General features: G+C 50.2%; 1 protein-coding gene and 1 long non-coding RNA gene across 2 annotated transcripts; one reads left to right on the top strand and one right to left on the bottom strand.

The window, feature by feature from the left end:
- Positions 1–6,870: 6,870 nt before the first annotated feature.
- Positions 6,871–21,270, bottom strand: LOC104913430. The gene is made up of 3 exons (XR_004161519.1): positions 21,178–21,270; positions 20,878–20,992; positions 6,871–10,559 (listed from the first exon to the last, which is right to left on the bottom strand). It is a non-coding gene; the product is annotated as an uncharacterized LOC104913430 (long non-coding RNA).
- GRIFIN (galectin-related inter-fiber protein) lies at positions 13,695–15,875 on the top strand. Its single transcript, XM_031555873.1, has 4 exons — positions 13,695–13,706; positions 14,473–14,552; positions 14,636–14,798; positions 15,257–15,875. Exons 1-4 carry the CDS (start codon positions 13,695–13,697, stop codon positions 15,419–15,421), a joined length of 420 nt encoding a protein of 139 aa, XP_031411733.1. The 3' UTR covers positions 15,422–15,875.
- Positions 21,271–26,051: the final 4,781 nt, after the last annotated feature.

Raw genomic sequence — 26,051 nt, 5'->3', positions numbered from 1 at the left:
AGGGACATCACAGCAGGGACATTCCCTCTGGGGCCCTTCCCTGGCACAGGGGAGCTGCTGTCACTCATGAGCAGCCCTACACCCATCCATTCAGCTTTCAGCACCTTTGCTGTAGGCAGGTTCCCACTGTGTCACCCCCATGAGGGGTTTGGCACCATCAGCTCCTCCATCATAATGAGACAGACAGTGCTGAGCCTGGAAGGACAGCAAACACATACAAAGAAAAAGAAAACAATGAAAAGAGACAAGACAAAAGGATCTGTTGGATGGCGACCAGTGCATCTGGGGAAACATCTTTGTTTCAGGGGGGGAAGAGGGAGAAGGAAAAGAGGAAAAATGCATCTGGAGCAGGGCTGCTGCATGCCTGTGTGTGCACGCAGGGAATGCAGAACAGCTCTGTGCATTTGTGACAATAAGAGCACGGCAGGCTGGTCACTGGTGGCTGCTCAATCCTCACTCCCTTCCGAGGTGTTTTGTTCCCATGCCTGCAGGCAGAGCTTCGTCCTTTCCTCTCTTCTCCACCATCTGCTGTCGCAAATTCCCCTGAACATCGCCTGCCCCGGCATAGAGTTTCAGTCTATAGTGGAAAACAAGAGGGAGAGAAATCCAACCCCCAACCTCAACCCCAGCCCCTTGCCAATGTGCTGCTGCATCTCTGGCCACTGTCCCCAGGGAGCGGCGGGTGCTGGAGGCACCTCTGGGTACCAGTGCTCCTTATGGGTGCTGGGGGCTCCTTGTGCTGTGCTGGGCAGGGGCAGGATGGGAATGCAGGGCCATAGACATAGTGGGATCCTCTTCCCTTGTATGGCTAGGACCAGCAGCACATTCCCCGCTAACACCACTGTTTCAAATTACAAAGCTGCCCCAATCCCACCGAGCCACCTCAGATCTCAGGAGAGAGACGTCGTCGCTTTGAAATCCAGGCTGGAGCGTTGCCAGCACGCAGTGCTCACAGCAACAGCTGGGCTCCTTCCCGACGGGACACATGACCCAATCTGGCATCAGGGGCAGAAACATGGGCTTGGGACAAGGAAAGAGGGCTCTGGAAATTGGGGCCCTGCCAGCACCTCTTGCATCATGTCCTGCCGTTAGCCATCTCCCATAGGCGACCAGAGCAGACCCCAGGTTCTGGTGAGTAATGCACAGGGATGCTATCCTGATCCCCCATGTGTGTTGTCCCCATGACAGCCACCGCATGAGACCTCTCCTGCATTGTACAGAATAGACTCCAAACGGAGTGCAATTGTAATGGGTCGGAATAACTACATTTGCCAATTTTATTGACCCATGTTGGGCTTAAGTCCCTTTGTGCACAGCAGCGTCCCCTGCTCATCTCTGGCCACATGTCCCTGACCTTGCAGGGAGCAGGACCGTCACCAGGACAAACTTGGTCACGGTCAACCAAATTCCTGCCTTCAAAAGGGCCTGGAGTGCCTGGGCCTCTCTGGACAACGGCCCCAGAAGCTCACATTACTGCAGCTTTTGTAGCCTTAACAGCCGTGACAGCACAGCCAATAGCTGTTAGTGGGTGCTGGGAGCAGGGCGGGGGCAGCTCAACCCAGCATTAATACCCCAAAGAGATTAATGATGCTGAGTGCTTTGAAGAGGAGAATAAGGGAAAGGGAGACTAACTGGGGAGATCAATGGGAGGAAAGCCCCCATAACACCCCCAGCACACCAACTGGTGCACAAGGGGTTAGCTTCCCCTTGGGGACCGTCCTTAAAAAGGTGTAGTCCCCATTTACCTGCTCTCAGTATCCCCGTAAGACCTCTCCCAAAGGAAAGGGTCTCTCCCCCTCTCCAAGGATCCAGAAAAGGGATGCTTTATTGTGGTCAGCTGATCCATCCAGGCCATGATTACAGTTTGTTGGTATTGTCTCCTCAATATGGTGATAGGCACTTTATATATACATGTAAATAGAATCATCTGAGTTGGAAGGGACCCTTAAAGGCCATCTGGTTGTACTCCTCTGCAATGAACAGGGACATCCACAGCTTCATCAGGTGCTCAAAGCTCCATCCAGCCTGACCTTGGGTGTCTCCAGGGAAGGGGCATCCACCCTCTCTCTGGGCACCCTGTGCCAGTGTGCACAAACCACAGCCCCAGGAGAGGAGTGCTGTCCCAGGTGCACAGCCAGGCATGTGCCATGCCATGCCCTGCAGGCAGACTTGTTGGCTCTGGGCGTTGCTGCATCCTTTGCTCTAAGCTGGCACAGGTAGAGCTGCAATCTCTGAGCCGGAGATCTGAACACATCCAAAACTTTCTTCCTAACCCGTTTTAACCCAGATTTGTTGCCCCAGCCTGCACACATGTGGGTGTCCCACTGTGTGCTGCATCACACTGGAATTCAGTTCCTCTGTCCTCCTGTGCCTTGGCTCCACGTTGGAGCTCTGGCACAGGGAGGAGAAGAGGCTGTGCACCTTTCCCTGCCTCTTACAATGCTCTGCTGCTTTCCTTTCACCCATCTCTCTCACATCCCCCTACTGGGGTATAAATGCATCTCCAGTGAGCTGATGGAAGTGCCCCATGGTCGCCCGTCACCCTCTGCTGCTCCTCCACAGAGAGCCCCTGTTTTGCAGAGATAGGAATTAAAGCGACTGGCAATGCTTTCAGGCTCATCTAACAACTTCCAGAGCCTTAATTTAATTTAATTACCATCCCCTTCTTATCTTAATCATCCCGCCTGTGTTTATAAACAAAACACTGCCTCCCTGCCCCACGGGCTGCAACCTGAGCGCAGCACCTCTCATCTGCACAGCTCGTTACATTCCTGCTGCCTGCACAGCCCAGCTGCCAGATGTCTGCAAGGAAGCCCATGCAAGCTGTGACTGGAACAGCAGTGCAGAAGGGGCTGAGTGTAACCACTCGGCTTCCATCCCACATGGGGCCGGGATGTGCTGCCCAGTCCTTGTGGGTGGTGGTTATTCCCATTGCTGCTCGCCCAGCCTCGGCTTTTCAGCTGGGATATTTACATTAAATAAATATGGGATGATGTGGGGAAATGTGGGGTGTGGGAAAATGAGCAGCCAGTGGGGTGTCTGTAAGCTGCTGCCCTGCACAAACTCAACAGTGAACGTGGGATGAGCAACCTTACGAACCCCCGATGGAGTCACTGCTGGAGGTCACACTGGAGTTCTTAAACCGCCAAATGAGCCTAGAAATGCAGGGAACCCCTGGCATACTTGCTGTTCCTGGGGATACTGTGAGTCCCCCCATCCGACAGTGCAGATAGAGGGGTGAAGGATGGCATGAGTGGCTCCACGGTTTTAAAGTTTTCCCTGTTTCTTCTATAGAATGTCCACCTGGTCTGCCTCTACTCCTTCACATCGTCCTGGTTGTCCCACTATGGGCCTCAGCTGAGCAGAGAGCAGGAAGCCCTCCAAGGCTGCTGTCATTTGCCTTCCCTCCTGACACTGGCTTGAGCCCCCGAAAGCTCATCTTCATGCCAACCCTGCTGAGCACCGAGATGCTCCATGCTTCAGAAGGTGGGGCGAGCCTCCGCAAACAGAAGAGCATCTTATAAACACCTCAACAAGGGGCTTGGCTCGATACACATGTAAAAACAAACCTTGGCTATAACTTCAAAAGCCTCGTAGCTTAAAAAGTTGTTGTGATATAACCTTGCACGTACACAAGTGCGTACAGGAATGCCAGCTGCTGGAGGAGGCTGAAGTTTGTGTCTGTTGTCCTAAAAACACTGGGAATCATCAGGATTGTCAGATCTGGGACAGCCAGACATCCCAGAGGATTGGGTCAGCACAGCCATGGCCAGCCAACACCTGCGGGAATTTCCTCTGGAGAGGTTTTTCTGTCCCTGCAATTTAGGCAAACATCTTAGAAACATAGAATCACAGACTCATTTGAGTTGGAAAGGACCCTTAAAGGCAATCTGGTCCCATCCCCTGCCATGAACACGGGCACCCACAACTCCATCAGTGCTCAGAGCCTCCAGCCTGACCTCAGGTGATCTGGGGATAAAGGAGAACAGAAACCCCTCAAATGTGGCTGCGAGAGCAGGGAGCATGGGCAGGGTGCTCACTGGGATCTGCTCTCCTTACACCAGGAGCTAGCAGGAAGGATGCAGTTTTTTCCTATTATAGCTTAGTCGTGGGACTAATAAAGCTCTTTAATCGTTGTTCGTCGCTTGTACGCGCACACACACACACACAGAGGCTCCGAGCAGAAGTGTAGAGGGAGTGAGCACCTGGCAAAGATCTAATTGGCCACGTCCTATTTCTAAACTAATGCTTAAAAAAAGAATAAAAATCCAACGCAAACTGCTGCCAAGAGAAGAGCTCAGCAGAGGTTCGAGGGCTGCAGTGAGGGACTGCTGAGGCTGAGATGATGGAAGGGAGAAAGATGGGGATCCATCCTAGGGGAAAGTGGGCACAGAGCTTCTCAACCTCCCTGCCCCCACCCAAGTGCAGGATCCCCACCTCTTGATTCCAGACATCCCATCAATAAGGCTGCCGGCAATAGAAGCTTATCAGCCCATAAAACGCACCCTCCTGTGCACATATTCCCGGGGCAAGGCTGTGATAAGGGGTTCAAATGCAGGAAATGTGAGAGAGCACAATAACAAAGGCACATTGAGGAGGCCCTACATAAACAATGGCCCGTCCATGGGCCAAGCAAGGGGCACAGTGAATGGCACCCATATTTCTATGGTGATTCCACCATAGGCATCTGGGGAGTGTGATTCGGGTCACACAAATGGACTTGGATATGACCAAATTTGCAGGGATTTGGCCCAGGAACAGCCTGGCTCAGCAATGGTGCTGAAGGTGGCTGCTAGGGCTCAGAGCTGAGCGAGACACCAGGAGACATGTGGGCATCACATTTGGTAGAGCCCAGTGACACTGATTTTTTACAATTATGTTTTAGTTTGTTGTGGAATAGCATGTATTGCACCAGTAAACGTTATTCAAATATTTGTGAAGTCAGGGCCGGTGCACTCCGTGTGCCGGCAGCTTCCTCGTGTCCTTTCTCAGAGCCCAGAAAAAATCAACCCATCTGCAAGGGAAAATACTTCAGTGACATGTTTACTTTTTTCACAGCTTGTTTTCTCGCCTGGATGGGAAAAGCCTGAGGCCATCAGCGGGGCTCCCATCCTGTCCTGCTGTAGGCTGGCAGGTGGCAGTGCCCTGCAGAGTTTAAGGTTTCACACAGAGGAGCAGGGTGCCCAGGTTTCCATTTGAATCCATCGGATGAACCAAGTGTCCCAAAGCTGTGCTCTTTCAGTGTCCATCCATTCACCCTGCTGGTGGCTGTCAGCTGGGAAACACTCGGCTGTCACCAACCTGACCCTTAGGGATGCCATGACCCATCAGCCAAAACTCTTCCACGTATCACATTAAATAAACTGAGTGCAACACTCTATCTGCACAAGCAATGTTTCCAGTCCCTTAATCATTTCTGAGGCTGTTTTCCTGGACTTTCTCTTCATACCACCCCCCTGCTTGGCCAGGGGACACTGGAGCAGGGACACTGCTTCCCCCACTGCCACAGCAAAGACCACAGATGAGCTGGGAGTTGCTGCAGTGCTTTGCAGCCACACACATGGGCACTCCAGGAACCTGGCTTCCATTTAGGGGAACACAGAGACGTTTTTAGGGATTGCCCCACTAAAATAAGGCCAAAACCCACAGTTCTGCCGTGGCTTTCACGTTTTTCTTTTCAAGGTTGTCCCATTCTATAAATATATCTTCCCTTTTCATTCCTAGAACTCTCTGTGGTTGTACTAAAAAAAAAAGCACTTTTTGGCTTGCACCAAGCTGGCTTACCCTCTAACAGCCATTTACAAATATTATCCAAAGGATTTCATTTTTTTCCACCAAACAGGTAAAGCTGGGAAGGCTCAAGAGCCAGTGTCTGTGCAGCCCTGCTGGAAAAGCAGCTGTGTGACCACATTTCCCCCTGGCAGCAGCATTTCATAGCCCACAGGCACCCATGTTTGACCTCCCATCAGCATGCCATGGTGGTTTTACATCACCGGTGTTTATCAATCTGTGTATCAATGTAAGTGGTAGGCTCCACACCGGCTCCATTTGTACCACAGCCAGACACCAAATCAAACCACACAACCAGGCCTGTTGCACTGACAGAATCATCTTTATCAGCCCAAGTCCTAGCCCTGCAGAAACGAAGAATTTAGCAGAGATCTATTTTCATCATCTGCTGGGACTGGCATCAGTCACACCCCTCCTTTAATTAACTTCACATTGCTTTCTGTAAAAGCTCTCTCAGTATGTCAGCCTTGATGGATGTCAAGCTGGCAGGCTCTAAATAACCACAGGGGCTCTATTGCCCTTTTCAAAATACTGACTTCTTTCTCGACCTTCTGTCAGTTTGCCACATAGGAGAAAATGTTGGAGCTGAGAGACCTAAACAGCAGAGTGCCACATCCATGCACAAAGACAATAGGTACCGATGAGCACTGGGCACAACGGGTCCAGAGACGTCCCCCAGGCACAGACCCCGTGAGCAGGACCTGGAGGCAGGCAGTGGATTTGTGGTGTGGACAAACATCTCCCTGGGACTCACCAGGATTTTTCCAACTCTTTTCCTTTATAGGGAGGGGGTGAGGTTCTGACCTCAAGCCTTCCCAAGTGTTGCTCTTGAGCATTAATCCAATGGGGTGCCTCCGTTTCCATGACCCTATTTCCACCCTCAGCTTTACAATCATCTCCAGCTCCATGAGCTGTTCCAGATGTTTTGGAATTTGGTTAAAAACTCCAGAAAAGAGAGAAAGAAAAAAAAAGAAAAAAAAAAAAGGGATTGCTCCCAGCAGCCGGATCCAAAGGAGAAGGAGGAAAAGCAGAGGGTGTGAGGAGCAGAGTCACGGTGTGCTAACCTTTCCCCAGGCTACATTCTGCATCGTGTACAAAATAGGATTGATTAAGTGCTCAGGCAGATCAGAGTTATCCCAGATGGTTTGTGGAGATTGGGGGTGGAACCCTGCACCCCCTCTTCCATCCCATCCACGGGAGCTATGCCCCAGCCATGACTGATGGACATCTCCATGTGTGCTTGGTCCATGCGTGGGGTTGGAAACTCACTATCAGCCTTGGTGGGAGTGCAGCTGAGCGCAGCACAAGGAAGAGCTGCAGGTACATCCTCAGCTCCCAAGCCTTTCCTTCTGAGCTGCAAGCTGATGGACCTTCAGCCCCACTCCCCAGCTCAACTCTATGAGCAGGAACATTGCAGTCAGGATGTGGGTATGTCTGCGGTGAGCCTCAGCCTTCCCTGGATGAACCCCTTCACAGGCATGAGGCATCTCCCAGCACTGTGCCCTTGTTACCAGTTTACGACTGTTCCTCTCACTGAAATCTCACACACACTGATGGTTCACTCATAAACCACCCTTCACGTCCCCACTGAAATTCTCATGCTCTGCACAGCTATATCTGTAACTATATAGGAATAAATTATATATAAGCCCAACACCAGAAATAGAGAGGGACTGAATCAGCAGCCTCCGCCCAAGGCACTGGGAGCTGGATTTGTGGCTGGAGCCCATCTGCAGCTATAAAAGCCAATATGAAAGTAAAGAAGAAACCAAATGACATGGCATCTCCTTGTCTTGACCACAGGCTCCCTGGGGCACTGACTGTCTCATTGTTCATCTGAAGAACAACTTTGCTCTCTGCAGATGAGGAGCTGGAGGAGGGTCAGGGAGTCTCTCTGCGGGAAGGGGCAGAGGGAAGCAGAACTCCCGAGGGGGATCAGGGTGAGTAGCAGGATGAGCAACAGCAAACAGGGCTAGAGGGAAGGAAAATGTGGTGCTGCCACCTTCTTGGCTTAACCTGGTGCAGCCTGGCTTCTGAGGTGCGAGCACCAGGTGCTGGTAGCAAGCCCTGCATGGTGGCACAGCTAAGGGCTGCTAGGGGAGAAGAGAGAAAGCATTCAGGCTCAGGGTTTAGGTGTTTGGCTGAAGAAGTCTTTCGGCCCCTGTGTGAGTCTGGAGGGAGTGAGACTGGTACACTTTGCTCCGTTTCCAAAACCCACCCAACTTGAAACGTTGCAAGTCAATGACATGAACGTGCTTCTCTCAGTTTGAGCTATCCTGATCACATTAGGAAACAAATACACTTGGTTCCCCAAATGGGAGAAGGTTTTTTTGTCACCATCGTCATTTTTCGAGTTTCAGTCTTTGTCAGCAGCCCTTCCTCTTCCTCCCTGCTCTCCAAAATAGCAGAAAGCTGCATCCTCCCCCCCCCCCCCGCTGCCTCACAACTTGCTGCAACACCCCAATGCCAGCCCTATGCAGCAGAGGTCACAACTCACGTGGGGAGGACCAAGACTCCAAGCTCACGGTTTGCTGACTTGGTGGTCAGGCAGATCATTGTCTGGAGTCTTGCTGGTATTGATTCCCCTCAGAAGGGCCTGCAAGCCAAAAATGCCCTTCTGTTCACTCATCTCCTGCGTATCATTCCCCATCACTCCAGGGGCTGGGATGGATGCAGCCTCTAGGATAGTTGTTGTCAGGGTTTCAAACACGAGCATGGGAAGGGCTGTGTGATCCCTGCATGCCACTCTGATTCCTCATGCCAACAACCCTTGCAAAGAGCTGGTGGGCTCCACACATCCCGATGCCCCCACACCTAAACCTCTGGAACCTGCGGAAAGCTTCCAGAGCTCCAACTCAAAGGATGCACCTGTGTCTGATGTATACTCAAACCTCACAGGTCAGCTCCCTCCTTCCACCCAGCTCCGGGCTTCCCCCTCCTCTGTCTCCTCCCCAACAGCAGCTGCAGGCGCACGACTGCGGCTCCATCCCACGCACAGCTCCCGGGGAGGAATGCAGCCTTTGATGATACGTGGAATGTGGCTGCCTGTGCCGTGCTCAGGCCTGTTGCCACGTGGGTCCCTGTCCAAGGAGCTGGCATGGGGCTTGCAGGGAGAGAATTAGCAAGAGGCCGTCGTGCTGTTACTCGTGGGAGTGAAAGCCTGCGGCCAAGCTGCAGCCCCTCCACAGTTGTGCCTCCTCCCCCGGCATTTTAGGGCAGTAAATCACTCAGCACCAAATCAGAGCCACTTAGACCAAGGAAACCTGGCCCTCAAAGCCTCACCTCACCTGGGAAGTGCTTCTGGATTGACAATACTTTTTGATGAGGCTGCAGGGGATGGAATGGGCTTTGCCAAACCTGACTCCATCTCCAGGAAGCAGGAAGTCCCCACATCTAGACTGGAGTGGAGAAGGGAGGGCTCACATTTCTCCCCTCTTCATCTCAGGGCTCTGTCATCACTTTAGCCATGAGTCAGAGATCCCATGGGGGCCACACACAGCAGCCACACTCTGACATTGGGCACCAGCGCTGCTCCTCCCCATCCATCCTGGGGAGAAGGAGGCAGGTGTCTCCCTGGGGAGTTTGGAAGGGACAAATCAGGTACCAGCAAACACAGCAGGGCAAATACTTATGGATGATCAAATCAGGATGCAGAGCACATCCTGGAGCAGAGGCACAGAGGTGTTGCATCAGGCTCAAGGAACCCTGGGTGGTAAACAACACCATGCACCAAGCCTTGCTTTCTTACAGAACAGCCATGCCCTGACTGCAGCAGGGCCAGAGCATGCAGGCAGCCCAGGCCAGGGGAATGGAGGTGGCTGCAGCCTGAGCTCACCCACCCTCTGTGCCTCCTGCTTGTCACATAGACAGGTCCCTGGCTCACTGCTGGAGCCTGAACGTCCCACACCACAAGCAGCAAGGTACCAGCAAGCAGCGCCTGGTGGGATGCCCATATAAGAGCAAACTTGAGCTCCAGAATATACGCAAAACTCCTCTTTCATTTACTCATTTAACCCGGTGGTGCTGGAGCTGATAGTGCCGGCTTCCTTTCAAGCAGACGCCAGTTATAAATAAATAAACCAGGCGAGCTTCGTGCTTCCACCGTGCCGCCTTTCATCCCCACTCCTCAAAGCTGCCCAGAGGAAAGTCCCAGTGAGGGAGCAGGGAGCAGCAGGCCTTGGCCTCAGCTGCACTCCTGCAATGCATGGCCCAGCGAGGAGTGGCACTGCCATGCAGAGAGAGGAAGGGATTTGTGCCATCATTCACACGCCTGCAAACAGGAGCTCATAACCAAGAGCTGCAGCCACACTGGAGGAGCAGCACCACTTCCCTTTCCCCAGACAAGAGGACCACGGGACACACTGCCACTGCGCCAAGGCACGGATAAACAGACCCAGGGTGGGACCCAACGCCTCAGCAGCTCGTTAGGGCCGTGCTGGAGCTGACACTTCACAGGGCCGGGCACAAGCAGCGTGTGCCGGTGGGTGTGAGCTTTCCCATGTCTCTTGCCGCCTTGCAGGGTGTGATGTTTTTCTTTCCTCGTGATTTTTTTAGGCCGAGCTCGCTCTGCAGGGCGTTTTCAGAGGGACAGCGGTCTCTTTAAGGAGCTGCAAGGAGAGGTGCGGGCTGCAGAGCAGAGCACATCCCGGAGCGGAGGCACAGAGGTGTTGCATCAGGCTGCGCTGGCATCAGACTCGACACTGTTTGTCTGATAGTTATCAGTCGTCTAAGGGATCTGCTCGGAGTCTCCAGCCCTCTTCTGGCAGGTCCTACAAATTGCAACGTGGAGAGAGCAGAAACATGTTAGCAGAGGCTGTAAAGCAGGCAGTAGGATGGGGATGCTCAAAGCACAGTTATCCCCAACCCCAAGGCAGCCAGCACAGGGAGGACAGATACCCAGCCCTGACACGGCTGCTGGTTCGTTGGACAGAATAAGAAATGGAAAAGGAGACGTGAGACATTACTGAGTTGGTGGAGCAAATATGGCCAAGCCTGGATCTCCCCACACCAAAAAATACACAATTCCTAGGTTAATCAATGCTAGTTCTTTAAGGCTTCAGGACTGGGGGCCCCTGTGCTAATAATCCCAAGGGAGTTACCAGGGGTGGTTCCCAAGTCTTCCCATCCCTGAGCAGCAATGGGACAGAGGAGCGTGGCTCTGGCTGCAGCCCAGCACCAGGTCCCAAAGCAACCCCGCATGTGCAGTCCAGTGCCTCGTTGGTGTATTTTGGGCGCGTGGGCTGATTTGTAAGCCATCAGTAGGTGTGTATCACTGAGGTTTCCCAGCTGCTATATATATATATATATGCATGATTACATATAGGGTCAGATATTAACAGGGCATAGGGCCATGCAATAGCATCCAAGGACATACATAGCATTATAAGAGATATGAACACAGCCAGGTCAGTGTGCTGTAGTTTCTGGCTGGCAGGACAAAGTAAATACAGAACAACATGCAGCACTGCAGGGGGAATATGCCTCATGTCGGGGCACAACTGAGTTAATTGTGGGATGGACACCACATTCCTACAAGAGCTCACAGTAAAATCCAAGCAGGTATCAGAAGCCAAAGCATCATCTGCAGAGCAGTGGTGAGAACAGAGGAAAATTGGTTTATGGAGTGTAGATGCAAGGAATGCACTGGGGTCCTGCAAATGCATCCTGTGTGTTTGGAGACCTCTACAGACTAATGAACGTAACCACACTTGCAGACGAGCAGTTTCTCACAGGGGAGATTTGTGTGAAAATCCCCGTGGGAAGCACAGTGCTGGGCTCCTCACTGAGCACTTCTGTCACTCCATGAACAGCAGGAGAAGGGCCTGGGGACAAATGACCGAGAGCAGGACAAGGATTGTAACGGCTTAGGGATAGGTGCAAACACTGCCTGTTGTACAACCAAATGGCTGACAAATGCGTGAGCAGGTCTGCTAATAAGAGATTTGATAATCACCAAAATGTCACGCTAACGAAGAGCCCCTGCAGCTAACCAAGCTGTCAGACCATCAGCTCATTTTCTGTGCCATGTTTTTCTTTGCTGTAACCCAGCAGCACGCAGTCAGCGTGCCTGGGAAAAGCGATGCCACTGAGAGTCAACTGCCCACCTCCAACAGCTGACTTTAGACGTGTTCCCACTCCCTTCCTCCTTGTTAAGCAGAGGTGATGATGGCTCCCAGGAATGGCACAACAGGCAGAAAACAAACAAGGCACACCTGTACAACCAGTCCCTACTTGGGCACAATTTGCTGTGCTTGCACCTTTCCCAAAGCCTTTACTGCTCTCACCAAAAGGAGTCAAACTGAATTTTGGGAGCACTGAGCATCTCCATAGTTGCTATCCCCAAAAGCAGAACTTTCTCCATCCTCAAGAGTTCACCCATCTCTCCAAAAAATATTTATGCTGCTTTTTGTCCTCCTGCAGGGCAGCCCTGTAGAAAAGCCACAACTCCAGCACTGCTTGCCAAGCACCACTGATAACAGCAGGGCAGTGAGCTCAGCACTTGCTGCTGCTGCTGGTGGCTTCAGCAGCTGCACTGGGAGCTGACACAGAGCCCAGCTGGGACACGGCTCTGCCAGGGCAGCTGCAGGTCTGTGGGCAGTGCTTGGTTTCACGAGACAAAACCAGAACTTCCAGCAGCTTCTCCAGAAGCTGTGACTCGTGCTGGTGTCTGCGCTGCAGGGGTGAGGTGGGCACTGGCACAGAAAGGAGCTGGTATTTGCCCTGCTTGTGCCTCTCTGCACAGCATCCTCTGCCTCCTCAGCACCTTCACAGAATCATAGAATAGAATCAGTATGGTTGGAAAAGAACTCTAAGGTTGCCAAATCCAAATCCAACCCATCCCCACCGTGACACCAAACCATGTCCCTCAGCACTTGCCAGCACTGCCATCTGAAGCACAGAATTCTGCTCCAGTGCTCCCAGCACATTTCCTCACCATGAGCACTTTGCTTTTGCAGGAGACCAAAGGGGCAAAACCCAGCCTGGGATTTGGTTTTTACAGCCCCAGGAGAGACTCTTGGCTTAGATGCCTGTTGGATTGAGTTTTAAGTCATCTGCCAAGGCAAGGGCACCAGGGCCTGGGATAGCAGTTCTCATTCTGCTTAGCTGCTGGAAACAAGGAAACACATTAAATAACATCAGCACCACAGCCCATAGCACGAGGAGTTTTCAACCACAGAAGCCAAGGATTCCTGCAGGACCATCCAGGGAGAACCAAGGCCTCCCAGGCATGAAGGGGTGGCCAGAACGTGCTTTTGGTGCACTGACCCTGTGAAAATGGGTGCACAGCAACCCTTCCCTTTTCGGGCTTTGCCCACCCATACATTAAAGCATGCTGATGCAAACTCCCATCTCTAGTATATATATCAACTTTCATTTCATCACAACCTGTTTCTTGGTGCCTTTCCACACCAGGAAACATCTGACAAAAGCTCTCTCATCCCACTCCCAGATCCCTACTTTGTTTCCAGCAGGGAAGGGAACCGCTCTGAGCTCAGCACAGTGGCATCCCAAACCTGCTGGCCCCGAACAGGCTATGAGGAAAAGAAAAAAAATAAAAAGGAAAACATAAAAAAGAAAAGATTGTACAGACTTTGCAGCAGAAAGGGCTGCTGTTATCTCCTCCAGCTCCAGGAGCCCACATTCTTGCTTTGTGCCCCATTGCTCCCACCCTGCCTCTATCACATCACAGCTCAGGATGCTCAGTGGATGAGTGGGGCTGGATGAGCTTTGCACGCCTGAGTGGGCTGACCCCGCCTGGGGAGCAGGATTTGCTGCTCCCCATCACCCATCACTAAAAAGTGACCTCAGGCTGCTGCCTCTGCTAATCCCTGGCTGACAGCCCTATATAGACTCCCCCACCCTGGCTGCACACCCACATCTGCTGCGCAGAGCAGGAGAGCAGGATGGCACTGCGGGTAAGTGCTGGGGATGTGCTTAACCTGCACATCCCAAAAATGCACTGGAAGTGGGAAATGATGACAAAGAAAGGGGAGACATGTTAAAGAACTGAGCCATGGGAAGGGAGAGCCAGGAAAGGAGCTGCCAATGCTGGAGAGATTTTTCCCAATGAGTTTGGGAAGTGCAGTGATCAGAAATGCAGGATCATAAAAAGTGCTAAGAAAAGTGGGATGAAATGGCAAGCCCTTCTTATTAAAATGAGTTATTTAATAAAACTATGAATTATTCAACAAGGAACATTTTCTAGCTTGCTCTATGCACATTTAACATTAAAAATGGGGGGGAGCTGGTGGAATGGGATCAGAAAGGAGATCTTGGAATGTCATCCATATAACACTGATAGGGATGGGCTGGATGCCACATTACCCTGCTCCTTTGTCAGTCCCTGCCTTCCACATGCTGCTTCAAAGCACCACTGAGGATTCCACAGATTTCGCATTGTCCAGGCACGGAGAAGGAGCAGGTGCCTTTGTGCCAGGCAGGATTTCAGCCCTGAGGTCTTCTGTAAAGAGCTGGGTGGCAAATACAAAAGAAAATCCTGAGAAGAAGGGAACTTCCTGAGGCTCAGAGCTTACTTAGGAGCAAGAAAAAGGCTGGAGCAGAGAGCTGTGGGAAGGGGGGGTGGAGGAGAAGAGGATCAGAGACATGGAGCAGTGGCTGGGGATGGGCTGTGATGTGCTGCTCTCCACCGTGCCCTGTTTTGTCATCACCTCCTGGCGGCAGTTCGAGGCTCTGTACCCGGAGGGGATGTGTCCCGGTTGGAGCGTCGTGGTCAAGGGTGAAACCAGCTCCAGCACCAGCATGTGAGTACAGCCATGCTCACAGCTCCCCTAGGACAGCAGCGCTGCTCCATGACCCTCTGCATCCCTCTCTCTCGCTTTTATAGGTTTGAAATTAATTTCCTCAGTCATCCCGGAGATCAGATCGCTTTCCACTTTAACCCCCGCTTCGCCAGCTCCAGAATTGTCTGCAACTCCTTCCTGGCCAACCACTGGGGGAAGGAGGAGGTGAACAAAACCTTCCCCTTCGAAGCCAAGGAGCCCTTCCAGGTAGCCCTGGGTCACACCAAGGATGTCCTTGGGGGTGGGGCAGGAGCGTCCCAGCCAATACTGGGGTGGTCCTCAAGGATCTGCCTTCACCTTTCCAGACAGCACTGTACCCAGTGAGGTCCCCTTTCTGAATCTGCCTCCTGTCAGTATTTCTTTTGTCCCCACTGTTTTGCTGTTGATTTATAGCCAGCCCTGGAGCAGACACGCACAGCTCCAGCAATAATCCCTGGTGCTTTTGTCATCAGTTTAAGCTTTGCACTGTCACCAGTTTCTGCTATCACAAAGCAAAAAACTCTATTATTCTTTTCTTTTGCCTAAAGAAGAGATGACCTGTTCATGCGTCAGCTGGGGGAGGGTTTGGGTGCACATTCCCAGATCCGAGTGCTCACTGATGTGACAGCAGTGAGGTCTGGGGAGGATGTGTCCACCTGGTGAATGTAACACAGTCTCTCTTTCAGGTTGAAATCTATTCTGACCAGGAATATTTCCACATTTTCATTGATGAAAACAAAATCCTGCAGTACAAGCATCGCCAAAAACAGCTTTCATCCATCACCAAGCTGCAGATTCTCAATGATATTGACATTTCTTCAGTGGAAATCACCAAGCGAGGCCTTTACTAGCAAAGAAAGTTGGGATAGCCTCACCAGCCATTCCTCCTTAATTTCCTGATCCAGCTGGGGGCCACATCCTCCACATCTCCACCCATCATCAGCCAGCCAGATAGCTGCAGCACATCCTTGCAGTGGAAATGATGGTCACAACCATTGCATGCCACAGCACTATAGCAGCACCCAGCCATGCTGCTAGCTTGTAGCCCACATCACTGAAGACCTTTTGCCCCTGTGCTCTGAAGTGCACAATGCTCTTATCTTTGCTGTTAGAGAGACTGACAGATCACTGCTTCACATCAAAATCTGCCTTGAATAGCCTGGATATTTTAATGCTGCCCTAGAAATTGCATTTGCCTTGGAGTAGGATGCAAATTAGTGCTAGTCCTCAGCTGGCCGCATGGCAACGGATGCAACGTGTATGGATGTTACCAATGGAAAGGAACAGCTCACTGCAGGAGCTGGGTTAAAATGCCACTGTATTTGCCAATAAAATCCAACAAGGAAATCCCTGCTGAAACATCCCTCACTGGGCAGGTCAGTTGAGTTGTTTGTTCCCTGCAAACCTGCAGGTGTGCAATAGGTATGAGAAACAGCCAGTTGTGGGGCAGGAGGACACAGGTTGGGGGTTGCTTTACTCTGCATTGGGAAAGCACTGCCCTTTTGCTCTGAGGGCTAATGAAGTCCTATCTATGTAGACAAATTGCAAGATATTCCCAAAAGATACATTCCACAGAGATGTTTGCTCAGCCTGTGTCCTGCCAACTCCAGCCTTGTTAGACAGACCCTGGGAGTTGGTGTAGTGGGTCAGAAAAGGGTAAAGCTCATCAGGACACATAAAGGAACATAGGCCCTTCAGCATGCAACAGAGATGTAGCTGGACTCCAAAAACAAAAGAATATCTTCAGAAGCCAGGGTCTAGAAGCCTATGAGTTCAGAATGAACGAACTGACACTTTTCCTGTAGATGTTCTGACTTTTCTCTTTGCCCTGCCTGCTTTCATTTCCTCCTCTTTTTCAGTTGCCCTTCATATAGTCTACTTCTGCCTTACACCCTGTTCTCTTTGCTGTTCCCTCTTCCTTGAAAAAGAAAATATGTCTGATTCCTTGACCAAGCCACTGCAGGCAAAGATGATGTTATTTTTACTGTTTTAATTGCACACATTAGAAGCATAATGTCACAGTGTTAAATCTGAACAGGAACTCGCTCCAGCAATTACAGCTGCCCCCAAATCACTCCTTTGTTTCTCAGACGTAAGACAGACCACATTCCTGATGGCAAGCAATAACACAGACAGTCCCGTCTTGCAGTCCTTTCCTTCAGGACAATGACACTTGGTAACAAAGCAGCCCTGACCCATCCTTGTCTTTGGATGGGATCACCAAAGGCCATAGTTGCACTCCAGACATCTCAATGCTTAAATTGGCCATTCCCAACTCTTTCCTTTGTTTATAGTCTCAAGGACTTACAAAGAAGAGGTGACCGCGTAGCCAACCACAACACAGGATGCCACAAAGCTGACATTTATGAGTCTGCTGAAAAGTTCATCATTTTCTTTCAGACCATAAAAAACACCAACTGGAACCGGGCCTGTTCTCACAGTGGAGAATGCACTGGGAACTCAAAATAGTCCCAACCAGTACCTCTTCCCCCCAGAGAGCAGAAATTACCATTTGGAAATGACAACTGTCTTGGTGGCAAGTTGGGAGAGCTTGGAGATGGTGAGATTTCCTTTGGAATAAATCCATCACCACTGAGGCAAGACAGTTGCCAGGATCTAGCTTAAATTGTAGTAGCGATGCTGCTCAAGGGCTCTACACACTTCACTCCTCCAGCCATCCCTTCAGTAAGACAAACACAAACACAGGCAAAAATAGTCCTGTTGGGATCTCTGCATCATACTTCTGATAATGCTGAACTGCATTCAAAAGAAATTGTTCTTTTTATTCACGCCTGTTTGGGGGTTGATAGACAGATCATTTTTCACAGAGGAGAAGTGATGAAACAATTTATGAGGCTAATACTTTGTACCTACATAGCTGCAAAATCCATTTACAGCCACCACTGCAGTAATACACCACAATTTCATTTTTCTCCCTAGAAGCGAGCACAAAAGACCTCAGACAAACAGAGCAAAAATATTTCAAGTACAAACAAATCAAGAGATGCCAGACCAAATCAGGCAGCAGCAGGGATTGTGCCATATCTGGGAGCACCTTCCCCACAGCTGGTGCCAGCGGCCGCACTGAGCACTGTGTTACCACCCGCACTGAGCAAGCCCAATCTCTCCTGACACATCCACAGCACTACTGCAGGGCTTTTTACTTAGGCTTTTATCTGCTGCCTCCTCTAGCCAAAACAGTCCCAAGGGTAAAAGGGTCTTCGGAGCAATGTGGTTCTAGAGAGCTACAGAGCATCTCTGCAAGGAAAGCTGCGGGGTTTGGCTGGTTAGGAGAAATGTCCTCTGACTCTCTCGCCCTCATCTGCCCCTCAAGGAGAAACTCCAGGGAAAAATGAAGCCACACCATTAAGATGATCAGTTAAGCTCTCAGGACTGGGTTGACACATCAGCACCACACAGAGGCACTGTGTGCTGGTATTGAGCTGATTGGAGAGAACCAGCCCACGCTCCTTCCACATCTCAATGAGCTTTCCTATTCACATCCTGGAGCCTGGGACTGTAGAGGGGACTGATGGAGAGGCTCTTGCCCAGCTTGGAAAGGTCCTTTTGAAGAAGAGGAAGACGAACATTTAACTACCCAAGCAGTTGGGGCCAAGCAGCACAGGAGCCAGGCTGAAATCCTTCCAGAGAGAGAAGTTACTGCAGGAGGGGATGGGGACTGTCTTATTTGTTCTGCTTATAAAGCAGAAGATGCTGCTCTTACTGCTTACACCAACCAGGGAGTGCCAGCAGGGAGAGATGCTCCTCAGGAGGCAAAGCCAAGAGAGGTGGTGACCCCACAGAGGAGCTCTCCCATTCCCACTTGTGTTCCTCATTTGGGCTGGATTTGCAGAGCTCAGTGGACTGCTCTGGCTTGTCCCAGATCAATAGGAGGGAAAACAGGCTCATAATCCCTTGTGCTCTGCCAGAACTCCCAGGGCCAAGGTCTCCTCTGGCAGCATCTCAGGGCTGCGGATCTCCTGTGGAGCATCTGATGGTGCACAATTAGCGAGCACTCCTCAGTGCTGCTGACACTGCTGGCAGTCATCACACACCCTGGCAGCAGGGCCAGTGATTTCCTCATGGGCCGGTGAGCAAAAGGCTCCCACGTCAGTGACAGTCACATCCTATCAGCAGGACAGCAGCCTGGACACATCAGGCTGAGTGATATTGTCTCTGCCAACCTTAGCAAGGGAATGCGAATATCAGACACTGGGTCCTGACCTGAGATGCCTGTACAGTGAGAAAGATGTCTAGAAAAGAATTAAAAGGGAAAAAGCCGTGCAGATTGCATCTGCTTCCCATTTGCTTTCTGACTTAATATCCACTTTTCTACAAAAATAAAAATAAATAAATAACCACAAAACACTTTGATGCTGGTGGTTTAGCTATGCAGCCATGGCTGAAGGGCAGCTCTAGTGAAGAGAGGCAGAAGGGCCATTGGGAACTGTTTATCTGACAGATGAGTTTTTCTGCCATTTCAGTACTTCCATGAACATCCCCTGAAGGAGCCAGAGCTGTGTGAGGCTCCTTGCCACTGATTCAGTGCAGTCGTGCCGTGGTGCAGCTCAGTGACCAACCCACATCTATAGCACCTCACTTCTCACCTCCCCAAGGCATCAGTTCTCCCAGCACATTCCCACACGTACAGCCACCAGCAAGAGCAGAACTTAAAAGCCACAACTTTCTTCTTCACATCTGAGCCCTTAACTAAGAGAGTGCTTATTCAACATGTGGGCTGTCAAACTCCTTGAAGGCTCAGGAGTCATAGATGTCTGCCAGAAGGGCAGATTCAACTTTTCTGAAGAGTCCGTAATAAACAAATAAACAGAACAAGAAGAAAGGAGGAACAGCAGCTCTGTTCTAACTGGGAAAGACAACTCTGAGGCACTATGCAGGAGTCTCTGCAGCAAAGCAGAGAAATGTTGCTTTTACTGCGCTTAAAGGGAGCTTCATGAAGTCACTAACTCACACCACCTCCATCCAGAGCCAGCTCAGACAGGAGCACATCTCAGCTCTGATCTTATATGCATAGTGGCAGGTATCAAGTTGCAGACATTAAATGCAGGCTGCAAAGGGATTATTTTCTGAAAGAAAGGATCTGCTATAGAGGTTGAAGCATTGGAAGCTGATGGTATTGCTTCACTTGACAGATGAGTTACTGTATACCTCTGCTGCATAAGAAAAGAGTGACAGAAATTAACCCTACTTATGAATTTGCTGACCTTCCTGTTCTGCAGTCTGTTCAAGACCCTCTTGCTAGAGCTGAACACAATCTATCATGTTATGCCTTCAAGCTGCAAGAATACAGCCATCCAAAACTCTGTCTTGCCCAGAGCACAAGAGTCAGTGGAAATCAGGTGGCTTTCCCTGTCCCCATCTCAACCTGTGTTGCCTGGCTGGGTCTCACAGAGCACTTTGCAGCTTCAAACTAGAAAGAGAAGGAAGCGTCATAACACCTTTATAGAGGTGAGGAAATCAAGGCATGTGGTGGGAAAAGAGCAGGGAGGAAAAGGGAGTGACCAGATCCATTTGCCCTCAGCCAACTGCTCTCCCTCTGCAGCTCATGGCCTATCTACGTAGCTTATGTCTTAGCTCAGCTAGGACTTTCTGTGACATATGAGAGTTTGCCTTAATACAGTAACAAACTCCATGCTGAACCCCTCTATGATCTGCAACACAGCCCAAGTTGCACAGACAAGCCAGCTCCTTGTCTTAATAAGCTGAGCTTAATGAGTCTTCCATTCACCTGTACACAGGTATCATCACTGCTATGGTCTCAGCTGCTAATCAGTATTTCTTTACTTCCTGCTCCATCCTAAATAATGGCCAAAGAGCCACAAGCATCCCTTCATTCTTCCCCTTCCTCTCTTAAGCAAGGTTCAGCGATTGCTGTGTGATTTATTGCACATGAGATCGCTGCTTTAGCATGGGAGTGAGACTGAGGTGCAGCTATTTCACCTCCTGACCTCAGCCTCTGCACTAAACTCCATCTACTGTCATATTTCATTTCCTGAAGTCGCTTTGTGCTGTGAGCACACACTGGAACCAGAGAGACAAACGTGGTCAGTGGTGGTGAGGGAGCAGTGATTGTACCTCCAGTCAATTGCCCGAGTCGTTCCAGATGAGTCACTGCACAATGAAAGGTTATGCATTATTACTAGAGAGAAAAAATGTATGCAGCTGATCCTGACAGAGCTTAACCAACGCTCAGAGCCTCTGACTGATTTTGTATGACTCTAGTTGTGATATTCCTCTAAAAAGGCTGCCCAAGATAAATAGAAGCTCACAGATTATTTTTTCTTACCTTGTCAGAACATTAGAACAGATTGCTGGAGAGGATTCAGAGCCACGATGTCACCTCTCCCTGCTTCCCAGCTGATCTCCCTCTGAATCCACACAGCAGGAATCCTAAGAGCTTCCTAGCCAAGAACACAAAATAGAGGAAAGCTTATTATTACGCACACCACCTGATGGCCGAGCCCTCGATGCAAAAGCGCTCAAGCTCTAAATCTCGCTGTAACCCGATCCCACCCTCATCAGCCAAGAGTGAATCTCCGTGCTCAGACAGACAAGCTCCCCGCTTTGTGTTCTCTAAAACCTTTACCTGCTCTGCTGGCAGATGTGGGCCCTGCAATTGCTTTCCTCAGTGTCTTTCCTTCCGGCCCCCACACGTTTCTCCTCTGCTTCTGCAAGCAGCTGCAGCTGGGAAAGGCAAACTGTGGCAAATTTAAAGCCTTTGTCAGACTTCCCCCAGCTGGCAATCAGCTGATGGAGCCAAGAAAGCTCTGTCATGTAAAGACCTCTTTCTTATCTTGTTGCAACCAGCTACTGAGCACTGGGAAAGCAATGTTGTTGTGCAGCTCTGGCAGCGCTCAGGTGTAAGGAAAGACTGCCTCAGCAGCCTCTGCTCTGATATGGCTTTATCTGCCTATCCTCTCAGCAGCTGCACTGGCAAACTGCTTTGACCAAAATAGGCTGAAATGGAGACTCACAAACCTGTTCAGACCAGCAGGTTTCCACAATTAGCCAGATCTGCTTAATTTGGTCCTTGCTTTTAGACTGATCCTGATTTTTCCTAAGGATAGATGTTGCCTCTTCTGAGCAAAAGAAAGACCTCCACACCAAATGTGAGCAGGGAGAAAATTCCCTGGCCTATGAACTAGGGATCCAAAGCACTGATCTCTCCTAGAAACCACTTTGCTGTGCAGTCACAGAATCATTTGAACTGGAAGGGACCCCTAAAGGCCATCTGGTCCCGCTCCCAGCAATGCACAGGGACATCCACAGCTCCATCACTGCTCAGATCCCATCCCCTGACCCTGGGTGTCTGCAGGGATGGGGCATCACCACTGCTCTGGGCAGCCTGTGCAATGCCTCAAATCTCTTACTTCTGTTTATTGACTCTCCTTTTAATGAGACAGGGCTTTATTTTAAACGGGGTCCCCTCAGGGGTACATTTAGCCCTGTACTCCCCAGTCTGCTGCTTGCCTGTCCTTCTGTACGGACCAAAAGCAAAGATATCAGAAAGATGGATTTTCAATCACACTTATGCCAAAATGGTGTTTCATTGTTCTTGAGTGAGCGCACATCATATCAGACAAATTCTTCTGTACAAAATTATCTTTTCATTTCAGCCACTACATTTCTGAAGCACTCAATCTAAGAGGCTTCCAATAACAAAGACAGAAGATAAAGAAGTTGGCACGTATCTGTTTATGAAAACAGACAGCAGTGAATATTTCCAGGCAGAAAAATGCACACTTTCCTCATTTAAAATTCTCAAAAGGACCCTAGAAACAGTTTAAACATTTCATTCTTTGATAGAGAGGGGAAGAACAATGAGAGAAGAAAGGTTTTCTCTCTCCTTAGACTAATTACAAACAATAAACATCAATTCCCAGTTGTTCTTATTTGATTTGCAATAGTAGTTTCTAATATTCTGAAGTGCACTTGACATCTTTTGTGCCTTGTCTCGGTGCACTGCATCAGCCTCTTATCTCTTCCTATCTCTACACCCATGTCAACACGCTGACATCAGTGAACTCCACATCGGAGTGATGCTGAGGACGTGGGCCACGGTGCCTGAAAAGTCCTTGTGTGCCCACCAAAACCGCAGTGCCAGAGCAGCTCTGCAAGGCCCAAAGCTCTGCCACCAGCAGAGGGAGCGGCAATCTCAGCTCTCATGTCCCCAGAATTCCGTGATTCTGTGAAAACTGACAGTGCTGAGGATCTGGGAGGTTTTCTTGTTGGAAGAAAGTGTCCCAGAGGAGGATGGACACTTTTTTGTCCAATATACAGTAGCAAACAATGCTGCTTTGTCCTGATGGTAAAAGAGGCAGAGAGACAGGTTTCAGCATGCCATGCATATCAAGCATTAGAAATGCACAGGACTCCTGGGTGGCTGTGGCCCATGGGTGGCAGCAAGGAGTGTAGGCAGCACGGGCAGGTGAAAGGGCTCCCAAACTTCCTTTCCCCATAGTCCTCCCAACTCTGTGCCAAAGAGTGAGGGATGGGAGGATTAAGAGGCAGTGATGAACCACTTTGGGTTTTATCCAGTGCTTTTCATGAGCAATCTGACCAGCTTCTTCCAGTAAAACCAAAGGCAATCAATTTCACTGGTGTTAGCATTTCCCAGCTCGCTGTCTTTTCTCCAAGTCAGTGGCCCAGCTGCCAAACACCTTCCCTGTACTTAGCAGGGAGAAAGTTTTACAAGGGAAGGTACACAAGCTGCTGTGAAATTTCTCCATTTTCACGCTCACAAGGAGCCAATCCATCTGGTCACCAGTACAAGCTGGAAAAACCTCAGGATTTCTCTAATGTATACCAGTTCCTGGGCCTGGAACAGTCAGAACACAACAGCACAGCTCCTGCTCTTGCTGCAGTGGGAGCGGGGAGGTTTGTGCTGAGACAGCTATGCTAAATTTACCCCACTCTGGGACTATGACGTGGAGTGAGCAGAGCAGGTTCGGGCAGACGTGCCAGGCCTGGGAGCTGCTGTGAGTTTTTCTGAGATTCTGGCAAAGCCCCAGAGTGGCTGACTCACTCCTCCTCTCAGGTCAGATCTTCACAGCTGTAACTCCGGTGAGACCAGCGGGTTATTTCTGATGCACACTGCTGTAGGATCAGAGTCCAGTCCATTGCCCTTGCTGGTGAAGGATGGCTTCTGTTTCCAGTGGGCTTCCTTTAGCTTTTACTCTAAAGCCACTCTGTAAGAGGGGAACCAGTATGAAAAGAGTATGGCATTTTCTTTTTGCTGGAGATCCCCCATCTTGAGCTATTTGGTGACTTTGAACTTGTTGTAGTCAATGAACTTGTTATAATTAATGACCTTGTCCTTTCTAACTGCTGTATACAGTATATAGATTTGTGATTTGTTGTTAGAGATGACTTGGCACTTGTGAGCTGTGCCAATGGATGCAAAAGCAGATTTATCCTAATTATATCGAACCACTGATTAACTTAGTAATCTAGCCTAGAGGTTCCTTAGCAGTAAATCATGCAGGTTACAAATAAAGTGCATGGGGAAAAACAATAATAATGTTACCTGCATTTATTAGACTGAACAATTGCAAAGCAATAACCTTAACAAAAGAGGTTTAAAGAGTCCCAGTACCTTTCTTTTCTCTCTACTCTTGCAATCTGTTAATACCCTTCTAAAACTGTTGACTTAAACACCTCCATTCTGTTGTTTTCTGCATGTAATGACAAATCTGCTTTAGAAGGCTGAGCAGTAGCTGGCAAGGACTCGGTTGCATGGAGGTTTCCAATTGCTAGCTTCGACCTGGCCTCTATTGTTGCCTGTTTGCAATAGATCAATTTGGTTGTGGAGCAGCTGCGAAATTGCAGCAGATTTTAGGTATCCATGTGAGTATCTGGACAATTCACTGCATAGAATAATGTGTACCTTGTGCTCTGGGCAACACACTGTAATTAGTTTATAGAAGTTGTTTGTCTCTGAAGATCTATAAATACACATACATAAAACTATAAGGGAATAAACAGTCACATGCCTAAAGCAAATGCATTCTAATGCAGAAGAGCTTTATATGCCGATCACATTCTTCCACTCAGTGTTGTTCCACTGCTGATCTTTCTTTCACTTCACGTCAGGATGACCAAAAATATTTACTTTCTTCATTCACATAAATGACTAAAATGGATGGAGAATTTCCCACTGAAATCAAGGACATTCACCACTCAGTGACAAAAGGCTTCCACTCGGCCTGCATTTGTTACCTTGCTCTCTCTCAGAGAAAGCAATGAAAGAAAATACAAAATGAACTCCTCAGGCAGAAGTATTGGTTCCTCTTGTCAAACATTCTCTTCAGTGATTTGCTGGCATCATCTGATCACCTCCAAGTCTAAAGCTTCATTTAACAAACTAACTTTGTTCCCCAACCTAGCCCTTCAACTTTTTAAAGTGACATTTTCTATGGAGCGTTTGTCCCATTCCTGCAGCGTAAGAGAAAAGACACAAAGCTGTGTTTCTTCCTGAGTGCTCAAGTGGGTTCCCACCAACACACAGATACGGTGTTGACCACAGGCTTCTGCAGGAAGGCGAAAAAGGAGCCTGGTGGATTTGGTCTTATGCTAGAGGTGGGTGCAGAAGTGCCTGGGTGCATTGTTCTGATTCTATGATTCTATGAAGGCCGGGGAGCCCGGCTGGAGAGGAGAAGGTCCCAGGGGAGGCGGTCCGTGCCCGCCGCTGCCCCCTCGGCGGAGCTGTCCCTTCAGCACCACGGCCCGGGCACGGGGAGCCCGGCGGGAGGAGCGGCTGGCACTGCTCGGCTCGGCTGCAATCCAGGCATTGCTTGGCTGGGCATGAGCTGGGACAGCACGGCCTGGCACAGCTCGGATCCAGCCAGCAATCCAGGCAGAGGACATGGAGGTGCCCGTGAAGAGGGGAGTGTGCAGGAGGCGCGTGTGTGGGTGCAAAGAGGAAATGCAAAGGGTTAGCAGGGGGAGTGTGACTGGGGAGTGCAAAAGGAGGTGTGCAGGGAGGGGTGTGCAGGGTGATACGTGTGTGCAGAGGTTGTATGTGCAAAGAGGGTTGCGAGGCACCTGTAGAAAGGTGCATGCGGGGAAGTGTGGCAAGGTTAGGGTGCACAGTGTGTGTGTAGAGTGTCTGTATAAGTGCAGGGGATCTATAAACCTGCGTGTGCGCTGGGAGTGCATGCGACGGATGAGGAGTCCGCAGAGTGGTCTGCACGCAGGGTGGTGTGCAACAACGCAGAAGTGTGCGGGAGGGAGGTGGGGGTGTTGCGGCTTGCAGGACGGGCTGAAGGAGGGTTGCGTGTGCTTCGTGCGTGTGCAGGGCTCCGTGTGTGCGTGTCAGCACAGAGGGACGCGGGTGCCGCCGTACGCGGGGTGGGCGCAGGGAGCGCGGTGCCGCTGGTGCGTGTGTCCGGGTGCGTGTGTATGCGAGCGTGAGTGTGTGTGTGAGCCCGCGGGTCCTGCGCTGCCAGCACACGGCGGAAC

The sequence above is a fragment of the Meleagris gallopavo genome, chromosome 16 (genome assembly GCF_000146605.3).
Source record: "Meleagris gallopavo isolate NT-WF06-2002-E0010 breed Aviagen turkey brand Nicholas breeding stock chromosome 16, Turkey_5.1, whole genome shotgun sequence".
NCBI lineage: Eukaryota > Metazoa > Chordata > Aves > Galliformes > Phasianidae > Meleagris > Meleagris gallopavo.
This window is presented reverse-complemented; position numbering and strand designations above follow the sequence as displayed.

Coding starts and splice junctions, on each gene's coding strand:
- GRIFIN (XM_031555873.1), top strand. Junction 14,553..14,635: donor ACCAGCTCCAGCACCAGCAT/GTGAGTACAGCC, acceptor TCGCTTTTATAG/GTTTGAAATTAATTTCCTCA. Junction 14,799..15,256: donor AAGCCAAGGAGCCCTTCCAG/GTAGCCCTGGGT, acceptor TCTCTCTTTCAG/GTTGAAATCTATTCTGACCA.